At 27.8% G+C, this 24,475-nt stretch overlaps 1 protein-coding gene across 2 annotated transcripts in view; it reads right to left on the bottom strand.

Moving 5' to 3' along the window:
* Nucleotides 1-4,176: 4,176 nt before the first annotated feature.
* The window catches only part of LOC136973308 (afadin-like), a 76,715-nt gene continuing 56,416 nt past the window's right edge, over nucleotides 4,177-24,475 (bottom strand). For both annotated transcript variants that reach the window (XM_067268037.1, XM_067268038.1), the window contains 5 exons: nucleotides 15,372-15,497; nucleotides 11,228-11,615; nucleotides 8,049-8,417; nucleotides 4,641-5,327; nucleotides 4,177-4,357 (listed from right to left, as the gene is read on the bottom strand). In XM_067268037.1, the coding sequence (XP_067124138.1) occupies nucleotides 4,192-4,357; nucleotides 4,641-5,327; nucleotides 8,049-8,417; nucleotides 11,228-11,615; nucleotides 15,372-15,497 (1,736 nt within the window). In that variant the 3' untranslated portion in view covers nucleotides 4,177-4,191. The remainder of the gene's footprint in view (nucleotides 4,358-4,640; nucleotides 5,328-8,048; nucleotides 8,418-11,227; nucleotides 11,616-15,371; nucleotides 15,498-24,475) is intronic.

The following is a 24,475-nucleotide window of genomic DNA, read 5'->3' as shown; positions in this document are numbered from 1 at the left end:
TTAATATGATTTTATATGCTTTTAAAGCTTTTCTAGTGATATTACGATTTCAGTGTTTGTGGCGGACGGATTTAAAGTCGAATAAACTGATTTAAACTTGATTTTTATTTTTCCATATACTTTTTTGACAAACGACACATAATCGGGAACGACATAACTCGAGAGTGACATAACTTGAGGTATACCTGTATTTTTGAAATGAATTTCTGATAGAAAAAGTCCTGCTTAAATAACTTATTTCAAACTTTCAATTCCAACAAATTTTGTTAGCAAAGTTATATTAAAAAATAAAGTTATTATATTATATAAATATTTTTTAATGATTATAAAATATAACTGAAATTTTCATATGTGATTAATTATAATTTATATACAAAAATATTATATTCTACTTCCATTTATGTTTGAAATTTCTATCTAATGAAAAGTTTTGATTAAATTATAATGACTTAAGATATATCATCATATATTAATAGCAATATCAATCATAAATAATAATTTAGTACACAATAATTTATGCATTAACATGTTAACCACGACCACCATTGTGAAAATTTTTACGTCCCCTGGACCATTCTCTTTTTTCTACAGATTTATATTCTTTTCCTATTAGAATATCCAAATTTGTTCTTTGGATTGATTTTTTAAAAACATTTATGCTAATCTTGAACGTTTTGTTTGAGGTACAGTATATATGTCTCAAGGTTTAGACAAATAAATTTACATGCACAGGCTTTGAGTCACATATACTGTACCTCAATTAACGATTGGTACAAGTTTGTTTTGCATTATCTTTTACTTAAACTACATTTACAGACATGCTCTGTGAGGTACTACTGGTAATCCATAGAACATATTATGTAATCAGTCACTGAGACACAAACCTTGTACCTTGAAACACTAGAAGAAATTTTTAACATATCACATAAATGGTATCTTGTGGCAGTTAACATGTTAAGCTTTGATCTCACATATTCACACATTAGATTTTAACATTTCAAAAGAATGAATGCACAAAACAACAAAAAATAGATTCAAAAATAAACAATTATACAATAATATAATATGGATATGAATGAAAGAAAAACAAGTCACCAAATAAAAACAGATTGTCTTCTGATTTGATTAAATTTGATTTTGATAATTTACAATTTCAAATAGTCCAAGTTCAACTTCTGTTTTGTGATTCCTACTGTAATTTAAACTGGTTGTAAGTTGAACATAAAAAAATAATGGTAATGAAGAGATATATAGCCTATAGAGATATAGCCTTATATGTTGCTTTGAGAACTAACACTGTTTATGTATAGTATGTATAACGTAAATAAAAACTGATTCATTTTTATGCTTACTAAACGTATTGAATTATCAACCCAATAGTTTATCATGCTGGAAGATAACTATGTTTACAGCCATCAATAATCATACTGAGGTGTATCACAATCTTTAAATTGAATTGATCTTATTTTTATTGTTAGTTTTATTAATTTAATCTAACTTTACTACAATACTAAAATTAAAATGACCATACTGGACTAAGCAGTTGAAACTCTTGAAAAGCCAAAATGTAGTTGTATTTAAACAACGATATCTTCTAGTTTAATTACTGGTACCAATGGACACCATTACTAAACCTTTAATTCCGGTAACATAGCATTTAATACAATATTGAACTAACGCTTTCAACCTTACCCAAGGTCTGCTTCAGATTCTTAAACAAATTGTAGTCAATATTGTATTAAATGTTACGTTACCGGAATTAAAGGTCTAGTAATAGTGTAGTTAAATAAGAACGAGTTATGTAGAATGTCCACAACAGTATTACATTTGACATTTGTTACACTATGCTGATAATAAGTGTGAATATTTGAACTCAAAAAATAATTTTTTTAAATATACTAGCTTAACCTGTAATAAATAAAATACTGTTTTTCATAAGTCAGGAACTGACTACATCTTCTTAAAGGCAATTTTTACTGTATCAAATGAAAAGTTATAAATTTTGTTTTCTTCAAACTTCTTCATAATTTAACAATAATATGTTTAAATAAAAAAGAAAATTTTAAAACTTCAAACAGCAGTTATCAAAAACAAAAGTATTGTTTTTGAAATCATTAAAAAGAATATAAAAGTTTACTGTGATAATTTTAACTTTTACTTCCCGATTCAGAAACTAAGATATTGGCTTACAGAGTAATTCTTATTGTGATAATTCTCTAATTGTAATAAATAATAATAATTTAACATTAACAAAATAATATCATCAATAATTCAAACACACAACTTCACATATAAGTAGGAACAGATTAATACAGAAATACATTGCTTTTCTATTCAGTCAATTGCTAAGTAAGGAAAACAAGTAAAAAAATAGAAAATATTAAAATTGAATTTATCTCATAGAATATTAATTTGAATGCACATTAAAATATAAAGGATAAACACATTATAATTCATTTTATTTTGTGTATAGATTGCTAATAATAATTTTAAAAAATTTGAAAGCTTAAGCCAAATGTGTACAAACTAAGACTAGATACAAAAAGCTTATTTTGCTTAAATAGATATTGGAACCAAATAATTCAATAAAATCCCAATCCTCTAAACAACTAAACTATCAATATACATCTATTCTGTCTTTCAAGACTTTTACAATTTAAAGTATTATCTATATTGTCTTATTCAAGTAGATAAAGAGTTGACATATGATAAATTATCCTACATCACTTAATAATTTTATGAATATCTGTAATAAAATAAGCTAAGTTCTGTTTCAATTTTAAAGAAAATGTTTGCTAAAATTTGTCAGAAAACCTTTGATGTCTTGAAGAAATATGCAAAACAAAAAAGTCATCTTTATTTACTAAAAACTTTACATTTAAATAAATTTATAATGAAATAGAGTAAATGATTTCTAATGATAGCATAATAATATTATGATGATAATGGAAAAAGTACAAGAATTATGAAGTGTTATTTCAATTAAATTAGTAAATTTAGTAAATTAAAAATAGATTCATTTCCAATCACAAAAAACTTTCTGCAATCAGCAGAATTTGTTTAACAAAATCTATTAATATCTTTACAACATTTAAAGATATACAGATAAATTATACGATTATTTTCCAGTTTCAGTTACTAATAAAAATAATAAAAAATAAGATCAACAGAAAAAATTGTAATATCAATTCAATCAATTATTAACGAATTTCAATAAAATAAAAAACATAAGTCATTACCTGATATTGTTGACAAGGCTAAAAATTCTGTTTCCTCAGTAAAAAATATAGCATGTTATGCTTGAAAGTACCCAATTTAATTTGGTTATAAAAAAATTAATGCTTAAAGTTAAAGTTCACCAAAGATTTTATATGACAGAAAATCTCACCAAATTTTATTGAGAAAAATTGCCACATCTCTATATACACTCCAGGAGTCACAGCAACATCAAGATAATAAGCAATTTCCTACGTTATACACTGCAGCATGTCCTGTCTCAGTGACAACAGCAGCATGATGCCCTCCCGAAAATCCTTAAGGTCTCTGACTGAAGTTGCATAAACCATATTTTTCATGTAAGCCAACATAAAGAAATCTAAGGTCAAGATTTGGAAATCTTGGCAGCCACATTAATGGGCATACCTGACCACGATCGGTCGTTTCTCCTGAGATGAAGCCAGGACTAAGACAATAATGCTCATGATTCGACTTCTGCACTATCTTGCAATATGAAAAAATCTATAAAACTCAATGAGCTTTCTCATCAGAAGCCACTTGTTGCTTTTATATATCTTAAAGCATTCATTTTTTAAGGTGAATTAAAATTGGGTACTTTCAAGCAGAAAACCTGTATTTTTGATGTTAAAAAGGAAAAAAATGAATAGGAAATCAAACTTATAATTTCAACAATATATCATAAACCAAAATAAGTAGAACTTGTTTCTACAATGATATGATATAAATATATTTTTCTTTAATCTCAACCTTTTTCAGTCCTCTCAATATCTATAATGTGCTTCTTTATTGTTTTATTTCTTAATTTTAAAAATAACTATTTCAGTTTATTTTGTGCAACAAAAGTTATTGAAATCTGAACAAATTCACAACTTAGTTATAAATTTAGGATTACAGAAGTCTTCAAAAACCTAAAAGTTAAAATAACTATTCCACATTTATACAGTTTTATGTTACTTAAAATATCTTTATACATATATATATTACCTTCTCTTTTTCTTCTCTTTCCCATGGAGAAGGACTAGCTAAAGTTGAAGAATCTTTTTTATCTTGAGATGATGGATGTCCAGAAACAGAGAGCGAACGTAAAGTATCAAATGTAACTTGTTTTTGACCTTGAGCACTAAAATTATTAATAATTTTTATGTTAACACATATTAATATTTAAAATTCAATTTATTTATAAAACTTGTAGTTTGTTTTTGTAATTAAAAATATAATTAAAGATTTTAAAAAAGAAAACTTTGTTTATATTGCACTTCAATCATTAAAAAATGTTTTGTCTGTACCTATATTTCATAGTTTAATTACAGAAATTTATAGAGTAATTTATCATAAAATACTTTTTCTCCTCTGCTTTAATTAAATTGCTATAATTAAAATAATTCATTATGTTAAATACAAACCTTTGAATGATAGAAGACTGCTTTGCAAATGCTGCACTTATTCTAGGATCTAGATAAGGTGGTTTTCCAATATTTGAATGATTTTCTCCAGGTCTTGGAGGATAACCAGAAGGACCATAACGATAACTGACAGCAGGTGGAGGAGGCCTCTGTTGTGAAGTTAAATGACTATTGCTTGATGTTAATGGATTTGATGGATCCTGGTACGCATTATGATTTTCTGGTAAGTTATCATGGCGACTATTATATCCATATTGTTTGAGAGATTTTTCATTTCCTGAATGTGGTCTTGGTTTTGGAGCTGGAGGTGGTGGTGGTCCGCCAATTGTGTTTGTACGAGGACCTTGTGGTCCTGGTGGAGAATTATAAGAAGCAGGACCAGGATATCCTGGAGGTGGTTGCCTATTACTCTGTGGAAGCATCCCAGACTGAGGAGATCTCATGACGCCCCATGGTTGATTTGACTGTTGATGATTGCGCTCTTCTCTACGACGAACTTCTTCTCTCATTTCCTCCATCTTAGCTTCTTGGCGAATTAAATCACGCTGCCGAGACTCAACATGCTGAGGTTGAATATGGCCATGACTATAATTTGGAAGGTAGTTACGAGAATTATGATCTCCATAAGGTACATTTTCTGGAATTGCTTCATTAAAGAAATGCTGATCTGGAGGATTATGATATTCTCTGTATAAAAATTTTTTATATTAAGTTATCGTTAGATAATACATAATATGTATGTGTTGTATAATCTGTGTTATGTTAATAAATATTAAAATTAAAATCAAATGTGATATAATCAATTAAAATATTTGAGGTCATTAAATTACAACATTGTTATAAGTTAGAATATAATAACTCAAATTCATACCAATAAATGATTGTTACAGTCTTAAATTAGATTATATTTTACAAAATAACTGAATGGTGCCACCTTTTTAAAATTTTACATAAAAAATAGTTAAAATTTTTAAGAATTATTATTAGATGTAAGTAAAAAATATACAATATTTGTTTATGATGAGAACGTAAGAATAAAACATCTAAAAATGATGTACTTGGATATATCATTAATACTAACGAGTTCTTTCTTGTGAAAATCCTTACTACAATAGTAAACAAAACTTATCATATAATAATAGTATACAGTAGGACCTTGCCACATGCAATATCAGGTTTACATTATTGACAACATAAAAAAAATGAAAAATACATAAAATAAAAATTCTTAATTGCACACTAAATCCACACCAATTTTTAAAGTGCATTGCAGCATCTCACTCATTCTCATTCTGGAAATGCATTACTTGAAATCATTTCTTTGTTTTGCTCTAAACACACTGATTCACATCAGCCATTGTTCAGAGTATTTGCATGTCATGTCACGTCTGTGTGATACCAGTGCTTCTTGTAAATTTATGCTAATTACTTTGCAAATATGATATCAAAGTGCAAGGATAATGATGCTGGTAGCCCTGATAAGAGAAAGAAAAGCTGTAAAGTACCTACTTTAAAGGAAAAAATTAATATTTTAAATTTAGTGAAAAAAAGATAAGACTGCTTCCAAAACTTTTTCAAAGTTATGATTTATGATATTGTACTATTTATTGTTATACAAGAAATACTTAATAATTAATACAGTTCACTATTTTATGCAAATTTCTGCTTATGTGAAAGGTCTTGGAATGTATATGGCAGGACCAGGGCCGGATTATCGAGTAGGCAAAGTAGACAAATGTCTAGGGCCCGTAATTTGGAGGGGCCCGGCTTCAGTGCAGAAGATTTCTCTGTTTCAAAACGAGTTAAAATTATTTAAGAAATTCGATAGGACACAAAAGGCTGTATTTAAGAATTCCTACTAAGCTCCGCCCGACTAAAGAAAAAAAAAAAAAAAAAGTCAACAGCAACCTGTACGTCAGAAGTAATGTACGCACCATCTAGAAATATTCCTGATATATGGTTATGATTTAGTTTCTAAATCTAAACTTATACGTCACAACATTGCATATTCGGTATAGCGTTCAAGTTGCTCGAGTGCGAAGATATTACAATTCAATAGTATTTTATAAAAGAGTTAAAAAGGGTGACACTACGGTGTGACTTGGGGTGACACCACGATATCCGCACCGGGTGTCACCCATGCTAGCTACGCTAATGTCACATTATATAAGATTTGTTTAGAAGCAACTTATTTAAATGGGGCCCCAATTTAAATTTTGTCTAGGGCCCGCTAGAGGCTTAATCCGGCCTTGGGCAGGACTCTACTGTATTTACATTAATAAAAATGCAAGAATATGTAAAGTTGTAATATGTAAGTAGACATTAATCAAAAATATATAATCATAAAATTAGACAATGTTGAAAGATAAGCCAGAAAAGTTTTCCTAGTTCTTTATGCAAGGTTATAGGAAATCTTATTTTGTTTTATATATATATATTATGAGCCAAGTGATTAATAATAGGTCATTATTTATAATGCCCACCCATTATGAATAATGACTAAAATGGTCATGCAGCCTGATAAATATTGATTAATTTATTAAACTGACTGGACAATAAGCATAAAGTTACATTCCCTTTGGACAATTTGATTTTCCAAAAATGTCCACTTTTTTCATTAATAATTTATTTATTTTTGAGAGTTATTTCAAAGTATTTTAAGTAAAACTTGCTCATATTATATGATTTATATTAAGTTAAAGGTGTATATATATATTACATTAAACTCTTTATTAATCAACACACACTACATAATAGATAAAATCATTATTAAAATAAATTAACTTTGGCAATTACTTTGCACATCATTCAACGAAATAATCTGTGAAAACTTCACTTACAATCTGGAATATTTTTTAAAAGTAATTATTATTAACTGTGTTAATCAAATTAATGTTAACAAAATTATATAATTTGTCATAAAAATCAACATAAAATAAATTTTTGGAATGTCATTTTGGTATATGGTGTAAAAAATTTAATATTTTGTTGAATGATCACTCCTCAAAGTATCATTATCATCACTGCCCAACAGATATTAGCAGTATCACATTGACTGGTCAATTTAATGACCAGTCAATGTGATAAAATGTGATGAAGAACATGAAATTTATTACAATGCTTGATGTTGTTTGTCATTATTCATAATGACCGTGCATTGCTTATAAAGCCCATATTAATCACGTAGTCCATAACATATATACCAATATTAATAATCTATTAATGAACTTAAATAAAATAATACATTAAGTTAAATAAAAAAATATTAAAACTAAATTAAATCCATTAACTATTCATAAATGTTCTCTTATAATTGAACTAAATTTCATATTTTGTAATCCTTTTAATAACCATAACAGATAATATTTTTAACATTTATTTTCTCTATATAGTCATTCTAAAAATTACCTTCCATCAGGAATTCTTTGCTGAATATGACCTTGAGGTTGGGGTCTATATTCAGGACCAACATGTCCAGATTGGCTTCGATGTGGTGATGGTGGAGGAGGAAGTGAAGTGCCAGAATTATGCATATAACCCAAAGAATTAACATACTGTTCTTGTTCACGTGGTGATACAAGAGTAGAAAGTGGTCTTGAACGATCTAATGATGATTGAGTCATCATCTGTTGATGATCTGGTCGATTTAATGAGGAATGTGAACCATGAATTATTTTTGGAATATGTTGTTGCTGCTGCTGTGGTAGTTGCTGCTGTTGATGTTGTTGCTGCTGCTGCTGCTGCTGCGGTTGTTGAGAATATTGAGTTGGAGTAGGCCTAATAATAAAATTATATAACATTTAATTAACACATTAATTCAAAAGTATTGAATATATGCAATTTATATTTCTATAATTGTTCATTTAATATACAATTTGTAATTTACGTGCTTTATTTTGCTAATTTATGTAAATTAGTTTATAGATATAATTTTATATCTGACAGGACACTTTGCCCAAATGCTAAAAATTTATAATTTAATTTTAATTAAACACAAAAATTAGAAGCACACTACATAATATTTATTCATATTTAAAATTAAAGTCAAACCTGTTTTCAAATGTCTCTCTTTTCAAACAAATCAATTCACAAACAGAATTTCAAACTCACAATTGCACTGGTTGCAATATAACTTGGTTGCTGAACAAGCTAACTTGGCAAGAGCCAGCCACATATCAGAGAGACACAAATAGTCAACTACCTATAATTCCTATGTTAATTAAAGAAAATCAATGTCCTGACCAAACAACAACAGGACTACTGATTTAGAAGTTAGTGATGCCAAGATTGCCCATGTAATTAGATGTCACAACACAAATCATCTATGACATTGATATTTAAATTAGATTTCAATGGGCATGCAGAAAAGATACTAGTAGTGATTCTCACCACAACTGAATTTAAATCAAATTAAATTAACTTCATTAATTGACATTCACGTAACATAAATGGCATCCAAGAATTTGTGTTAAAAGTGCTTAAGTCAAATTATATATAATAAATTTTTATTATTTAATACAGTATTATATTATATATCAGGAATGGGCAAATGTGGCTCTTTTTGAGTTACATGCGGCTCTTTCTGAAAGTGCTATCCTTCCCAGCCTTACCATACTATCTGCCATGACAGTACAGAACTGCGGTTCCCATGCATTTTGCAAAACCTACATTTCGGCTCCCACTGAACTCTTGCTTGCCCACCTCTATTATATATAATATTACATTGTATTTGTAGGCATTTTTATGCAGAAAATACAGCTTAAAAAAAAAAAAAAGCTGTTTAATAGTGTCAATTAAAAGACTGCTTATTTCAACATTCAGCTTGAAAGTGAATCACAAAGCATGCTTCAGGAAAAACAGAAATTGAGCACTGAACACAAGACTGTGTTATTTATCAAACACCTGGCTTTTTCCACCTTTATTAGTTCAGTGAATTTTCTCCTTCTCGATGGAATTTGCTGTTTCTACGACGAAAACTTATAGTTTAGATGTTCTTGAAACCGTGTTTTTTAACTCTAAACTATAAGTTTTCATCATAGAAATGGCAAATTCCATCAAGAAGGAGAAAATTCACTCAACTAATACAGGTGGAAAAAGCCAGGTGTTTGATAAATAACATGGTTTCAAGAACATCTAAAAACAGAAACGTCAAGCTTCTGTGGATGGGAGTTCTGTGCACCAATGTCATGATGTCATACAGCAAGTTTGAACAGGAAAGCAGGAAGTAATGTTGAAAACAATTGGCAATTTAGTTGCAATGCTGCCCAGAGTTTCTAGATTGGGAATTTTTTTTAATGGACTGACAGAAAATTTGGGAATTTTTTGGGATGACATTTTCCTACTTTGATTTTTTTTCAGTAGACTAAAGTGTAAAAATTCTGAAATGACAGTACCTATGAAGTACTGTTTAAGCATCTGTGACCAAATGTGTTATTCAGAATTATTCATTATAAAATTATTCAAAAACAACTCCTATTTTTAAGTAACAGCTTAAGATGTTATTTTTGCTTTCAAGATGCTAAACTGATAAGGTTACCAGCACCTGCAATTAATTACAAGTAAAACTGTTGGCAATAAATAATATGAAGTTGTAAAAAAATTTAAAACTAACAAAATGATTGGTCATTTTCTTTTTCCAGAGTAACCCCTGTAGAGGGGAAGTATGGCAATTAGTCAAGAAATGCAAAAAAATTTGGGTGTTTTTTTCTGTGTGTATGAATGTTAGTATGTGGGGGAATGATTTTGTTCTCCACTTTGAACTGTGCTCTTTGTCGAAAATTCCTGAAATTTTGCTGGGAGGTTTTTGTATTAAGAGGATTGGTTATATTAAATTTTGGTGGTTAAAAGGTTGAGGGTGTGGGGAGATAGAGAGGGGTTGTGTGTCATATCTCAAGTAGGATCAGATTTAATGACAATTTACTCATTATGAACATTTAAAATTTTTTTATAAAACTCATCCCGACTCTCAAAATTAAGCTTTTTGCCACTTTATGATAATTAAAAATATAAAAAGTTTTTTTTAATAATATATCATAACAGATAGCACCACTTGCAGTTTTAAATGCTGCTGATAAAGTTAAAAAACTCACTGCTGGATTTTTTAAATATGCTCTTAGAAGTTGAGATAAAGAAATTCTTGTTGGATGAATTCTTAACTGCAATTTAAAACAGCCAAATAACCTGCACAGTCATAAAACCTACACTCACTTTAAAACTGACACACACAATCAGTAGTTTATTCAAGGCAGTTATAGTAATTTAAATATAGTGAGTATCTGAATGTTAAAAATTAATTATAACAAAAATCTCTAATATGTTTAGAACATTGTTTTTATAACATCTGTTTATGACTGTTATACTGGTTGCTCTTCAAATACATCATGTTCTTCAATTTCAGATTACATTTAGAACTTTATGATGATAATTATAACAATATCAGTAGATCGACAAGGCATTGCTGTATTCTGCATATGTATATTTTTAATACTAACTTATTTATTTTAAATTAAAAAACAGCAAATTTTAATATTTTTCATATTTTATAGTTATTATAAATAAATTGTTAAACAATTTTCAATGATTCTTACCTTGATAATGAGTGACTATTTTGTTGTTGATACATGCTAATATTTTGATAATGTCTTTCTTCTTGAATTAATTGTTGTGCCTGTTGCGACTGATGATGTAAATTTGGTTGTGATCCAGGTCGACCTACAGGTCCAGGAGTTGCACTGTAAGCTGGTGGTGGATGGCCTACTGGTGGTATATAAGGATATCTGTCATTTGATGTTTCTTGTCTAAGGTTATTGGTAGATTTTGAACGACCTGCTGAATCATTAGGAATTGGACCAGAAAATTCTGCAGCTTTTGGTATAGAAGTAGTAGATGAAGTGCGACTGTATGCTGGATTATATACTTCATGAGATCGCGAACTTGTGCTAGGTGGTCGATTTGTATCTTGAACAGATTGTCCACCTGAAAGATTTTAATATCAGAATTATTTTGCTTTTCAAAGTATGAGTAAAAATAAATAACAATTTCAATCACAAGAAATATTTATATTTTAAAATTATTTATTGTGACATTGTCACAATGCTTGGATGCAATTTTTAATTTATTTAATTTAAATATATTTTCTCCATCTCAAATTAATACTACATTGTCTTGCACCTGTATATCACACTCTTCTGTTAGCAATGGAGTCATGCTGGTCATCTATCTAACTTCTTTCAGGGAAAGTTTTGAATTGAAATAATATGACTTCTGGTTTGCAACAGAAGTTCATATATAGTTAATTGGGGCCTCCTGTCTCTAAGCTTTCTATATCTGGTCTTGACTTTCATGTATCTAACTCCCTTCTCAAGATTAAGGAAGGACAGACAATCAGACAGACAACAGTGGGAAATTATAGGTCTACAATTTTTTCAAATTGCAGCCCAACAACAAATATTCATAATTTTGATATTTATTTTATTCAAAATAATTGAAGTAATTCATAAATACAGGATATGGCAAAAGTCAGGTCCCATAGATAATTTATTACATAAAGAATAAATATTTGAATTGGATGCCATTTTCTTCTAAACACTTCTTTACTCAATTACAAAAACTACTTAGTTACATATGACTAATGAACAAGCTTATTACTCACTCAGCCTATTTAACTTATTCCAAATGCATTTCGTCCTTATGGGCCTTTATTGATTGTATGACACACAAAACAGAGTCTATGGTGATAATTTTGTGTTTTGTATGTCCCCAATTGATAAAGGCCAATAAGGCTGAAATGCATTTTGAAATTGCTTTTAGTGGAAGACACTAAAAAACAAACAAGATTAAATAAAACAAATACAATATGCTTATGACATACAGTATATCAATTTGGATATACTAACAGACTATTTATAAATTAAACAAACATGTATAAAATACTATAAAAATGTATACTTAAATTTAAGTATTCTAACATGATAACATTAGATGTCCTACACTGATGCAATTAAATATAAAAAGCCATGAAAAGCCACACAGTTCTTACAGAATATATAAATTATAGACTCAAAGTTTAAAAATGCTCAATGAGTGAAAAAAATGATCACAATGCATTCTAGTTTTATAGAAATAGCCACAAAATGAATTTCATGTCCTGCATGCATGACATGTTATGGCAAACATTGTGGTCAGTTTTTTAACTGTCACAAGACAAATTTTGCATTATGAAATTTTTTAAAATGCCAAAATACAAAATTCATCTTGTGACAGTTAAAAATACGACAACAACATATTCTAGCAGAATAGCTTCATTTTGGGCCACATTTCAAAATTCTAATATGGGTTCCTCCCCTTCTAACCCCACTCCTGCTTGGCCTTTTTGTGCTCTAAGAGCGGTAAAAAGCCTAAAACCACAAAAAAAAAAAAAACCCACTCCTGCTGCAAAATATGGAATTTGTATCCCCAAAAAAAGCTTAGTCCTTGACTGAAAAAATAAGTACCATCTAACCCTGTTGGATCATGGATCATAAGCTTTTTGCTTGACATATACAAACTCTGGTTTGACTGGACCACTTTGTGTCATTATAGTTCCACCTTTAGAATATATGATTAAATATGTAAAATAATCAAGAACAATGGTCAAGTTCAATTATTTTTGCAGGAACTGTTAGACCAACACTTCAAATTTTAGTTGATATCTTTCAAATAACATTTGTACTTTATATCAATGCAGAACTTCTCACAATTGCAGATTACAAATCCCTGTTTACTTCCAGACTATTTTTGAGACTGACTGAAAAGATAGTAAACTTAAAAGAACATTGTGTATGTCAACAAAATAATTCAGTAGGTGTAAATTCATTGTGAGCACAGAACCACTCAAGCAAATCTTCTTTGGTGTCTGAGTGATAAAGCCCAGATGTGTTCACTAATGTGATGTCAGATCAACACTGACAGATAACCGAGTTGGCTTTAAATTGTTCTTCAATCCATTTTGATAGAAAATCAAAATGGACTGAACAGACTTGTATTTATTACAATTTAAAGCTGTGATCGCTACAATGAATATTCTTTTCTTTACAATAAAGTAAAACCAAAAAATTAAACATGTCTGATAATTAATCAGATTAACTCAATTTCTTAGTTTTAATATTCTAAAACCATGTTTGTTACAGTAAAATAATAAATATCAGTACCAAGTAACAAAGAAAAAATAAATTTATATTTTTCTCTGTCATCAAGTAAAATATCATTAATTAATTGTATATTTCCAAATACATACATTTGGAGATATACAATGAATTAATTATATAAATAACAATATTCATAGTTTAGAAAAATCAAGTATCAAAAGAAAATATTTTTATAAAAATTCTGTTAAATCAAGTTTTATTTTTATATACAGGTAACTCTTGGTATTCACTTTCTGCTGAGTCAACATGGCTGAGCTGAAGCACGTTGATGTCTTGGAAATACTTAAATTTTTTTGGATGTTTCAATAAGCAAATACAGTAGAGCATCGATTATCCGACTCAATTGGGGACTGGGGTTGGTCGGATAACTGAAAAGTCGGATAACCGAAAAGTATGAAAAAATTCATTATTAGTATAGTATATTAGGCCTGGTTTAAATACTAGCCTCCCTTTCATGGTCGAGCCAGTGCTGCCAGCTAAAACATGCAAAAATTTAACAAAAATAATATTAAAGTAACCAAGACATAACCAAATATTGTAGCGCCACATCACTAGCGGACATTTGAATTTGCCGACTAGAACGCGGTTGGTTAACCGATAAGTCGGTTAATCGAGGGTCGGATAATTGATGCTCTACTGTAATAATAAAGCTTATTTTATTCATTTATATTAAAAACGTTAATCTCACATTTTAAGATGATTGCAGAACAGTTACAATAGTTTGGAAAAGCCTGTCTATACAACAGTTTGTTGCACGACAGGCTTTTTTATTCATGTCCTTCAAGACTTCAGCACAGAGCCAACTGCTTCCAATGCTCACTTAAACTTAAGACTGCAATTAGGAATAGACAGAGTCTTGCAACTCCTTGCACAAACTATCAATAATGCTGTATATTTTTTTAATGCTAGTAGCTGCCATTGGTGGCTTTGGCATTTTTCCTGTTCACCATCTTCTTCTTCACTGTCATGCAAAGTTTTTACAACAAACATGTCCATTTGTGGGTTCTGCAGCTTTCTGTATAGCATTATCATGTATATGATGACATCAGTTTGGTAGTACAGTAGTTATCATCAGTGTCAGCTTGATGGTAACATACACCAGAAATAAAACCAATTTTAGTCACCTTTGCATCCAGAACAGGAGTCAAGAGAAAAACTTCTAGCAGTGGCACATTTACACAGTATGAACTATTTATAAATAACTTTAATATATATTCACAGAACTTCAGAACTTAGTATTTTTATTTTTTTCTCCTTCTTTTGAACATTTTGACCTTACCTATTTGTCTCACCCATCAAGTTGGTCCTGGTTTCTGTACTTTGGTTATGTCCAAAAAATATAAAAATTACAGACAACAGGGAGCAAGTTTTTACAAATACACTACAAGTAATGTACTATAATTGAAATATTGTGAAAGTAATTTCCATATATGCAAATATTTTGCAAACGGCCATGTAGTTTGTCACAACTTTTTGCAAACATGAATACAGAGTGTTACCTGTATATTATTTTTAAATCTTGTTATTTATTTAACTTTTTACTTACTATTTAAAGAAGGAACACTTTTACTTCCTTGAATTCTACTACCTGAGACATTAAACAATCGTGGATCATAATTTTGATCATGCATAACTCTGCTTGGAATATCTCGTTCACTAAGTCTATGAGGTCCTAATTAAATTTTAATAATTAATTAATTTTAAAAAACATACAATTATAATTAATAATAAGAATATAAATATTTTTATGAAATTAAACAACAGAGAGAGTTTTTATTTTTACTATATTATCTCTATTAAATACCCAATGTGAAAATCCCAATCTTATTCAATCATCAACTTATTATAGTCAATTTTAAAAATTAAATTATCATTATATAAATTTATAAAGTTTGATTTAAATAATCCAATTGATAGTTAAGAAGAAATATTATTAGAATTTAACAATTTTATATAACTTAGAAAAAATTAATACAGTATAATATTTATTGTAATATATAACTAGCAAACATTATTATTATTAAATCCTTTAGATAAAATAAAAGGAAATTTTTTGAACATTTAATATGAAATATTTAATATTTTAATATTTAAATGTATAAATAATAACCTTAAGCTTCAATTAAGATCAAGTACAGGTATCCCTTGTACAACATGGGTTCACTCTAATACAGTTTAAAAATTGGGGATATCTTTGTATAAAGCAACTTCTGGTTTCACTGTAACATAGTTTTGGAAACCCTATGTACAAATTTCACAATTTTTAACTGTAAACTTTGTTATTTGATATATATATTTGTTTTTAATTCAGGCAAGCACATGTGTTGTCTCAAAAATAAATTTTAGAATATTGAAATTTTCAAATTATTTTATGATTTTTGTCAGGTTTACTTTAATTAATAAAAACTGATAGGACAAGGAAGAAAAAAACTGCACTAACTTTCCTATTAACCAAGTGTCATTGTCATTGCTTTCAGACTTTAGCCCTTAAGACCGTCACTGTGTTTTCTTTTTATGGATTAATCTTCTTATTTAGTAAAGTTTATTTAAACATTTTTAGATAAGTGTAATACTGTAATTAAACCTTTTTTAACCATAGGTGAGCAATCATTCATAAAATGATGAACAAAATACGATGGTATCTTGGTACTTGAACAATTCGATGTTTGAACACAAATTCTGGATAAAGCCGCTCAGTACTCAACTGCACAAATGCAATCTGCTAGAACAAATTTTCTATTAATAACATTTTTATTTTGTTGTCCATAAAAATTTTTCATGATAAAAATAAAAAATATGAAAATGCTGCTGGTACCTCTGATGAAGATCAACAAAAAAGTTGAAATGACGATGATACTCTGTTAAAAGAAAACACCCTCATTTAACTAAAATTAATATTAATGCGTAATACAGTACTTTTAATAGTGATTGTTAATTAATTATTGATTGGAAATAAAAGTATTGATTGCTTTAATAAACATGTTCTTCTTAGTAACAAAAAAGAATAGTATACTTTTGTTATTTTCTGGAACATAATCTTATGGTTTGCATTAATCTTTTGTTTCGTATAGCACAGATTCATATAACGTGGCACTTTTTCGGAATGTTATCTACTATGTTTTACTGATAACTGTATTCAACTTCTATTTTAACATTAAAAAATAAAAATAAAACTTCTATAGACACAATCTTTTTTTGAATTCATTTCATTCAATTATATAGCAAAAAATGTTAATGAATCAATCTAATTGATTCATTAATTGATTACCTTTATCATAAAAATTCATTGCTATGTTAATTTTAAATTAGTTTAAAAATATCAAGGTTTTTTTTTTTACTTTAGCACTTTCAGTTGTTCTTTGATAATCTTTAATTCTGTTATTGTAGTGAGAGAGTATGCCAAATATGTAACTCAAAATATATTACTCTTCAGATAAATAAATAAAATGTAATGCTATATTGCAATACAAAAACAATTTTTGTTAGCATAACTAATGACTGATATTTTTGCATTGATCACTTGTACAAACCTGTTCATTGTTCAAATGGCATTTCAGAACTGGAAAATATGTGTAATTACCATAAATTTTTCTATTAGATTAGAAACTTGTTAGATTTCATATATTCTATAAAATAATAAAATTTGAATGTATGATTTGAGAAAGATCTATGCTATATATATATATATATTTTTATTTACAACTTAAATTTTAAAACAAATATAAAGTTTTATAAGAATATAAAAAGAATAATACATTCCATTAGGAAATTCTTTACTCTTCAAATTCAAGTTTAAATGAGATAATTTTGTTTTTTATCAAAATTGTTTAGAATCTAATGAAATTAATTTGCTTTCTTAATAGATAAAAAGTGTGTTTAAATTGAAATTAATTTGCTTTCTTAATAGATAAAAAGTGTGTTTAAATTGAAATTAATGGGAAACTAAAAACAACAATTATCAGTAAATCTCTTTGCAAAATTATATCAATATGCTTTGATTTATCCAAAATATTTAAATGTTGCTTTTTCCAATGGAAGTTAATGCTAGGAGTTACAATGACAGTCAGAAAAAATAAGTGAATAATAGAGACAGACAAGAAGACACGAGTAAAATATATCATGGAGAAAATAAAAGAACAAACAACAACAGATAGAACACATTGGAAAAAATAATGGAGAATAGAGAGAGGGGGATAGACACTCTGGAAAGATGGTGGAATGGCACAGAAGACTCAGATAGCAATGGATAACACTGACAAAAAAAAGGAAGCACTAAAGAAGTTTATATTATGCAGTAGCTCATGGAGTTATTATCTACTGCATAATAATGTAAATGTGACATTTTAATTGGTAGAACTCTTTATACCCCAATATTGAATGCAATAATTAGACATAATATTTAGTGAAATGAGTTTCATTTTCCCAATGTAAAAATGAATATTTAACAAAATCTGTTTGAATTTTACTAGTAACAGATATATAAATCAGAATCCTATTAGCTGTTTTAATATATATTTACATTTTCGATGAATTTTAATAATAAAGTCTAAAATTTGAAATAAGAAAATTGCATCATCTTTAAATTCAAAATATATTTCTAATTTTCAAACTGTCTCAAAGTTTTTTAAATATTCACTCTAATATTTATTTTTTTTATTAATAATTCAGCAAAATTATGTCTCTGTCTTAGCAATAGTTTAAATGCTTTTTATTCACCAAAAAATATTTTATTGATGTTACATAATGAAATTATTGTCAATACTATCTTCTTGGGAAGTAACAAATTTCTGACTAATCAAGAACATAGTTTTATTTCATTTTACTAATTTTAAATACTGTAATAATAAATCTAACAAAATTGAAAGAATTTATAATTTAATAAAAATGTTTGCTAAACTATAATATTAACACACATCTGAAAAAAACTGTTTTACATTTTCACTAAACATTTAACATTTACATTTAAATAAAACAAAAAAATTATATAAAATAAATATTAAACAAACACACATGCCTTAACAAGAAGTTAACTTAATAATAAATTTCAAAATTAATAAAATTATTAATTGAAATTTTTTAAATTAGAAATTTTAAATTTAGCATGCAAAGCACAGAAATAGAAGAAAAAGCAGTGCACATATATAAAAGACTATGGGTTAATTGAGGTTATACATACTATTTAGTTTTGCAGAAGAACTGACGTTAGTCATGGAAGCAGAAACAAGCTGAGATGTTATATCTCTTGTCTCATTCTCTTCTTTGGGTGAATCTATAAAACCTTCAAGGCTTGAATGATATGATTTTTGTTTAATTTCTTGTTTTTCTTGAAATGTGTAAAATGTTTGTTTTTGCAAAGGCTTTGGAACATTCCTTGTTAAATTATTTGATTCTCTATTTTCTGCCTTTGGCATATCTTGTATGAATTGAACATTGGATGTTGCTGTCCATAATGATGAAAATGTTCCATGATGGCACATATAGCAAGTACATTCAGCCAAAGAAGGTATTTCCATACTGTTTGGTATTGTATTTAGCATGGATAATCTGAATAATGATTGTTGATATGCTTGATAGTTCCTTTCACATAATTTGCAAAAAGAAACTTCGTAAGGAATTCTAGCATTTCTTTGGCGAAATTTTAAATTTCGTTGTAATCGGCAAGTGGGACAGCATTCTTCGCAAGAACAACTTCTAGGATTAGAACCAATAGATTCATCACTCCAGGGACGTCCAGTGATCAATTCCCAACGACAGGATGGGCAACACTGAGGACAAGAGCACCTGTTAGGATGTTCTAGAAGTGATTCATCACTTTTTGGTCTGTCTTTAGGAATTTCATCAATAGTCTTTTGTGCTGAACAGTTATGTATTAGTAAAGAATTTTTTAAAGGACCTTTTAAATATGAAAATGGAGTTTGCTGATTAATTATTATTCCCTTCTTTTGTTTGGAATGACCTGCAGATCTATCAAGGGTTTGCACAGCTTCCCACTGTCTAGGAGAAACAGCAACAGCTGTTGAAGAACTTGTCTTATGAATTGTTGGATTAACTCTTTCTAAGCGAGATGCAGAATAATAAGAAAAACAAGATGCCTGTTGAAGAGTATATTGCTGAAGATTAGGAACAGGATGAGAAAAACTTGTAGTTAGTTGTTTATCTTGAATCATGTAAGGAGGAGGAGCAGATCCTTTATAGAAAATGTTATCACTTTTAAATAATAGGAAAGAATGAAAGGAAAAAAAGAGCTTAATATATTAGTGCTGATAGACAGTATATGAACCAAAAATTTTAATAAATAAAAACAACTGATAATTTTAATTGCTATTATTACACTTTAAATTAATTTTGTCGAAATGCTTTTAAAATAAATGCACAAATTTTAATATAAAGGATAAATATGTATAAACAAAAATTATTTTTATTATTATTGTCCATTTAATATGCAATTTATATTTAAAAATTTTTATAAATTAACAATTAATTAAGCACCTAGCATATAATCAAATAAAAAAAATAGTCAGCTAGTATTAAAAAATGAAAAATGATTATAATAAAAAGCAAATATGAAGCAACAGCCAACTAGCAATACAATATAGAAAAAAATTGTGATTGCATTAAATGAATATTTTGTATATAGAACATTAAAAATATTTGATACATTTAAAATATTTTAGAATGATTTATGACAACACCAACAACTCCAAGAATTAATTCTTGTTAATAATCTTTTTAGTTAAATTATTTTAAAATTCCATATTTTTTTTATATTTTATAATTTGTTGAAGCCACATTTATATATTATAGACCAGTACTGGCAAATGTTTTTCCGACGAGCAGTCAAAATTGAATTCAAATTTTATTAACTCCAAATTGCACATTTTGCAACATCATTCTAATAATAACTTTTCAATCTGTATAACATATAACAATAAATTCTATATAAATGTAAAGATGATGATAATTGATTATAACAGAAATAAATGTTTTGTTTAATGGAAAATCATCTTTTGTTTATTTGATGATAACTTTTCTAACTGAAGTTCATAATTAGTTGCTTTTAAGGCATTCCTCAACAGTTTTAGGGCATATTTTCATACTAACTTACATACGAAGAATTTTGAAATCTATCAAATATTTTTTTATAATTTATAATGCAGAAGCTTTAAATTGTTGCATGAGTCACAGATTTTCCATCACTGTTATAGACTTTGTTACATCTGCTAAATTTCTAATTATTTTAATTAAATATAGTCAAACCTGTCTATAACAAAACCCCAAGAAACCAAACAATTCTTCCATAGTAGACAAGTTTCTGCTATATACAGGTTCCATTATAAACAGGTTTGATTGTAATAATATCTGATACTCTCATTATTTAAAAAACTTTTTGAATTCTATTCTCAACTTGTATTTTCATGTTATTTAGTATATTAATTATATTTATAATAAATATCTAATTTAAATTATTTCCAAATATATTAAACTTACAAAAACATATGAAACGTTTTAAAGTTACAATATTATATTGATTAAAATAACTAAATTTTAAAGATATAATATAAAGCTTTATTATATATAGTTTCAAGTATACAGAACAGAAGTCATTCAAAGCTGTTTCAGATAAAATTCAACCATCAATTTTCACACAGAAAATCTAAAATCATCCACCTATTTCAGAATGAAGAAGATAAAGTTATTAATATTCAGAAACAACAATTCCTCATAAACATATGAAAATCAAATCATAAGCAAGAAAATAAAAAATTTGAATTTTAGAAATCCTTATAAAGACATTTTATTTCACAGAATAATATAACAAATGCACCCAGTGTTGCCCAAGTATAAAGTAATAAGGACAAACATTAAAACCATATTAAAAGCTTGGAGTCAATAGTGTTATTTTAACAGGCTTCCAAATCCAGGTAATGATCCTATACTCTAAGATCATCACTATAAATATATATGATTCATAAATTACACAGTACTTTCACTAATTATTAGGCAGTGCTTACTTATATAATGCATTAAAGTTAATTTATCACAAAGTGACAAAGGTATGAAATCAGAGATTGTCTGTCCTGGTTTCATAGTAGGTTCTGTAATAGGGTCTGAGAGTATCTCTGAAAAGTTTGATTCAGATTGGTCAAAGGTTTAGAAGTGTATAGGAAACATATTAAATACAACAGATATTCTTTCATTTTTATTTAGAAACAAAACATTTCAATAACATTTGTAAAACTAAGATATTTTGGTTCTTTGACCATGGGTTTGTTTTTGTAAAATACAAATTACTAAAATAAAATAAAAAATTTACATCTTATGAAATTCTCAGTATATCTGTAATTAAGAGCCAATAAATAACCAAAACACAAATTATACATAACACTAGTTGATTAGAATTTAATTGTATATTTCTTCTGCAAAGTCTATTTCCTGTATAGCTTTTATATCATGTAAAATGAATTCTAATAAAATAATGAAATGATTTCTTCCAAAGCACAAATTAAAATCTTATTTAACTAACAAAAATTAAACAATTCACATATCAATCAACATAAGAAGTAAACTTATCAAACCATTTGTTAGCAGCTCTAACAGTTTTCTAATTTTACAATTGAATTTATAATTACACTTACAAACTATATTAGAATGAGAGAGATCAAATAATAACCTCATTATTCAAACCTCAACACCAAAAACCTTTAAGATGCAGCCTTTTATTCAAATTTTTGAACATTTTCGGCCAGTTTGAATGGCCTTCGTTGGAAATAGAAGAATCAAATGATTGTTTTATAGTGATATTTGTTCTAGAACTTTTTTAAATTTTTGAATTTTCTTATATGTGTAGTGCACAAGCTTGTGCATAAATAATTACAATCTATATTGGTACATGTACCAATATATACATAAACTATACATACATATAATACATAAATAAATAAATAACTAATTAAAATAAATATGTAAATAGATACAAAACTAGATAACAGAATTGCTAATATAGAGGACACCATAGTACCTGTTTCTTTAATAGAATAATCAAATTAAGCCCACTCTCCAAGCTGTTGAGACTTTTCAGGACTCCCTGAAGTTTATTGCTAGTCCTTCCTGGTTTGTCTTATGTATCTGCCATGCTTCTGCATATTTCAAGTGTTTCTTATCTTGGATCTTTTGTATTATTTTAGCTCTTTCCCAATACACTGTGATTTCTGTTGGATCTGCTATAATATACGTTGCTAGCACAGTGGCTGGTTGCTCATTCTGCACGTTCCTTTTATGCTCTATTAGCCTTTCTTTTAACAATTTCCCTGTCTCAACAGCTTGGAGAGTGGGCTTAATTTGATTATTCTATTAAAGAAACAGGTACTATGGTGTCCTCTATATTAGCAATTCTGTTATCTAGTTTTGTATCTATTTACATATTTATTTTAATTAGTTATTTATTTATTTATGTATTATATGTATGTATAGTTTATGTATATATTGGTACATGTACCAATATAGATTGTAATTATTTATGCACAAGCTTGTGCACTACACATATAAGAAAATTCAAAAATTTAAAAAAGTTCTAGAACAAATATCACTATAAAACAATCATTTGATTCTTCTATTTCCAACGAAGGCCATTCAAACTGGCCGAAAATGTTCAAAAATTTGAATAAAAGGCTGCATCTTAAAGGTTTTTGGTGTTGAGGTTTGATTATTAGTTAAGTGCGGTTAGAGAAGAATGTAACCTCATTATACAGATTATTATATATAGGAGCATACCATTCCATCACACAGAATAAATGGCAGATGACCACGTGAGAAAACATTGTTTAAAAGTTGTATTTAGGCTGACTGGATGGCCGAGGCTAGCTATGTAATCAATACAAAGATACTGTATTTTATAGCATATAAAACACAGTATCTTTGTATTGTACCCTCAAAACTTAATATAATACTTCCTTTTCTTAAATATATTTGATATATATTTTTATCTACTGAACTATGCCATTCTATAATAATTTTTCACAATGACTTATTCATTGTCATGCTTTTATTGTTCTTCCTTTTTTTTAACACTTGTACATTTTTCTTCTAATAACATAATAGATAAATACAATAAATAAAAATTACTTACTCAAAAAATTTAAAAAATACATTAAAAAATAATAATAATAAGTAAATAACTATTATCTGTCAATAAACAAAACAAATGTAGCTTTTATAGTATTAAACAAGTACAATTGATATTGTAGAAGTGCTTTCAAAAAACATTAAATGCTGAAATTATATGAGTAATTTCTAGTAAAACTGAATATCCAGCATTAAGTAGGTTTCATAGGAAAGAAGAATTAATATTTTTGGTTAATGTGAGCTTAGGTATACAAAATGGTGGCATTTCCGGTAGCCTCGATGGCAAGTGATTTTAGAAAAGAAATGTAGATGGCGCTGATAGTAATGATGCATCCGTATGCAAATATCCATCAAAAATTTTGTTTTGGATACATGAGGAATAACATGAATTTAGAATTTTGATTGCGATGTAGTCGGATTATGTACAGGGTTTTATTTTTTTTTTAGTGTCTGTGTATTTTTCAGTGTGTACAATTCACTTGAAGACAAAAGTTATCGAGAAGGAAAGTTTGTGAATGGTAATTAACA

The sequence above is a fragment of the Centruroides vittatus genome, unplaced genomic scaffold (genome assembly GCF_030686945.1).
Source record: "Centruroides vittatus isolate TY-2023 unplaced genomic scaffold, ASM3068694v2 contig_3128, whole genome shotgun sequence".
Taxonomy (NCBI): domain Eukaryota; kingdom Metazoa; phylum Arthropoda; class Arachnida; order Scorpiones; family Buthidae; genus Centruroides; species Centruroides vittatus.
Note: the sequence above shows the minus strand (reverse complement) of the source record. Positions and strands in the feature narration are given on the sequence as shown.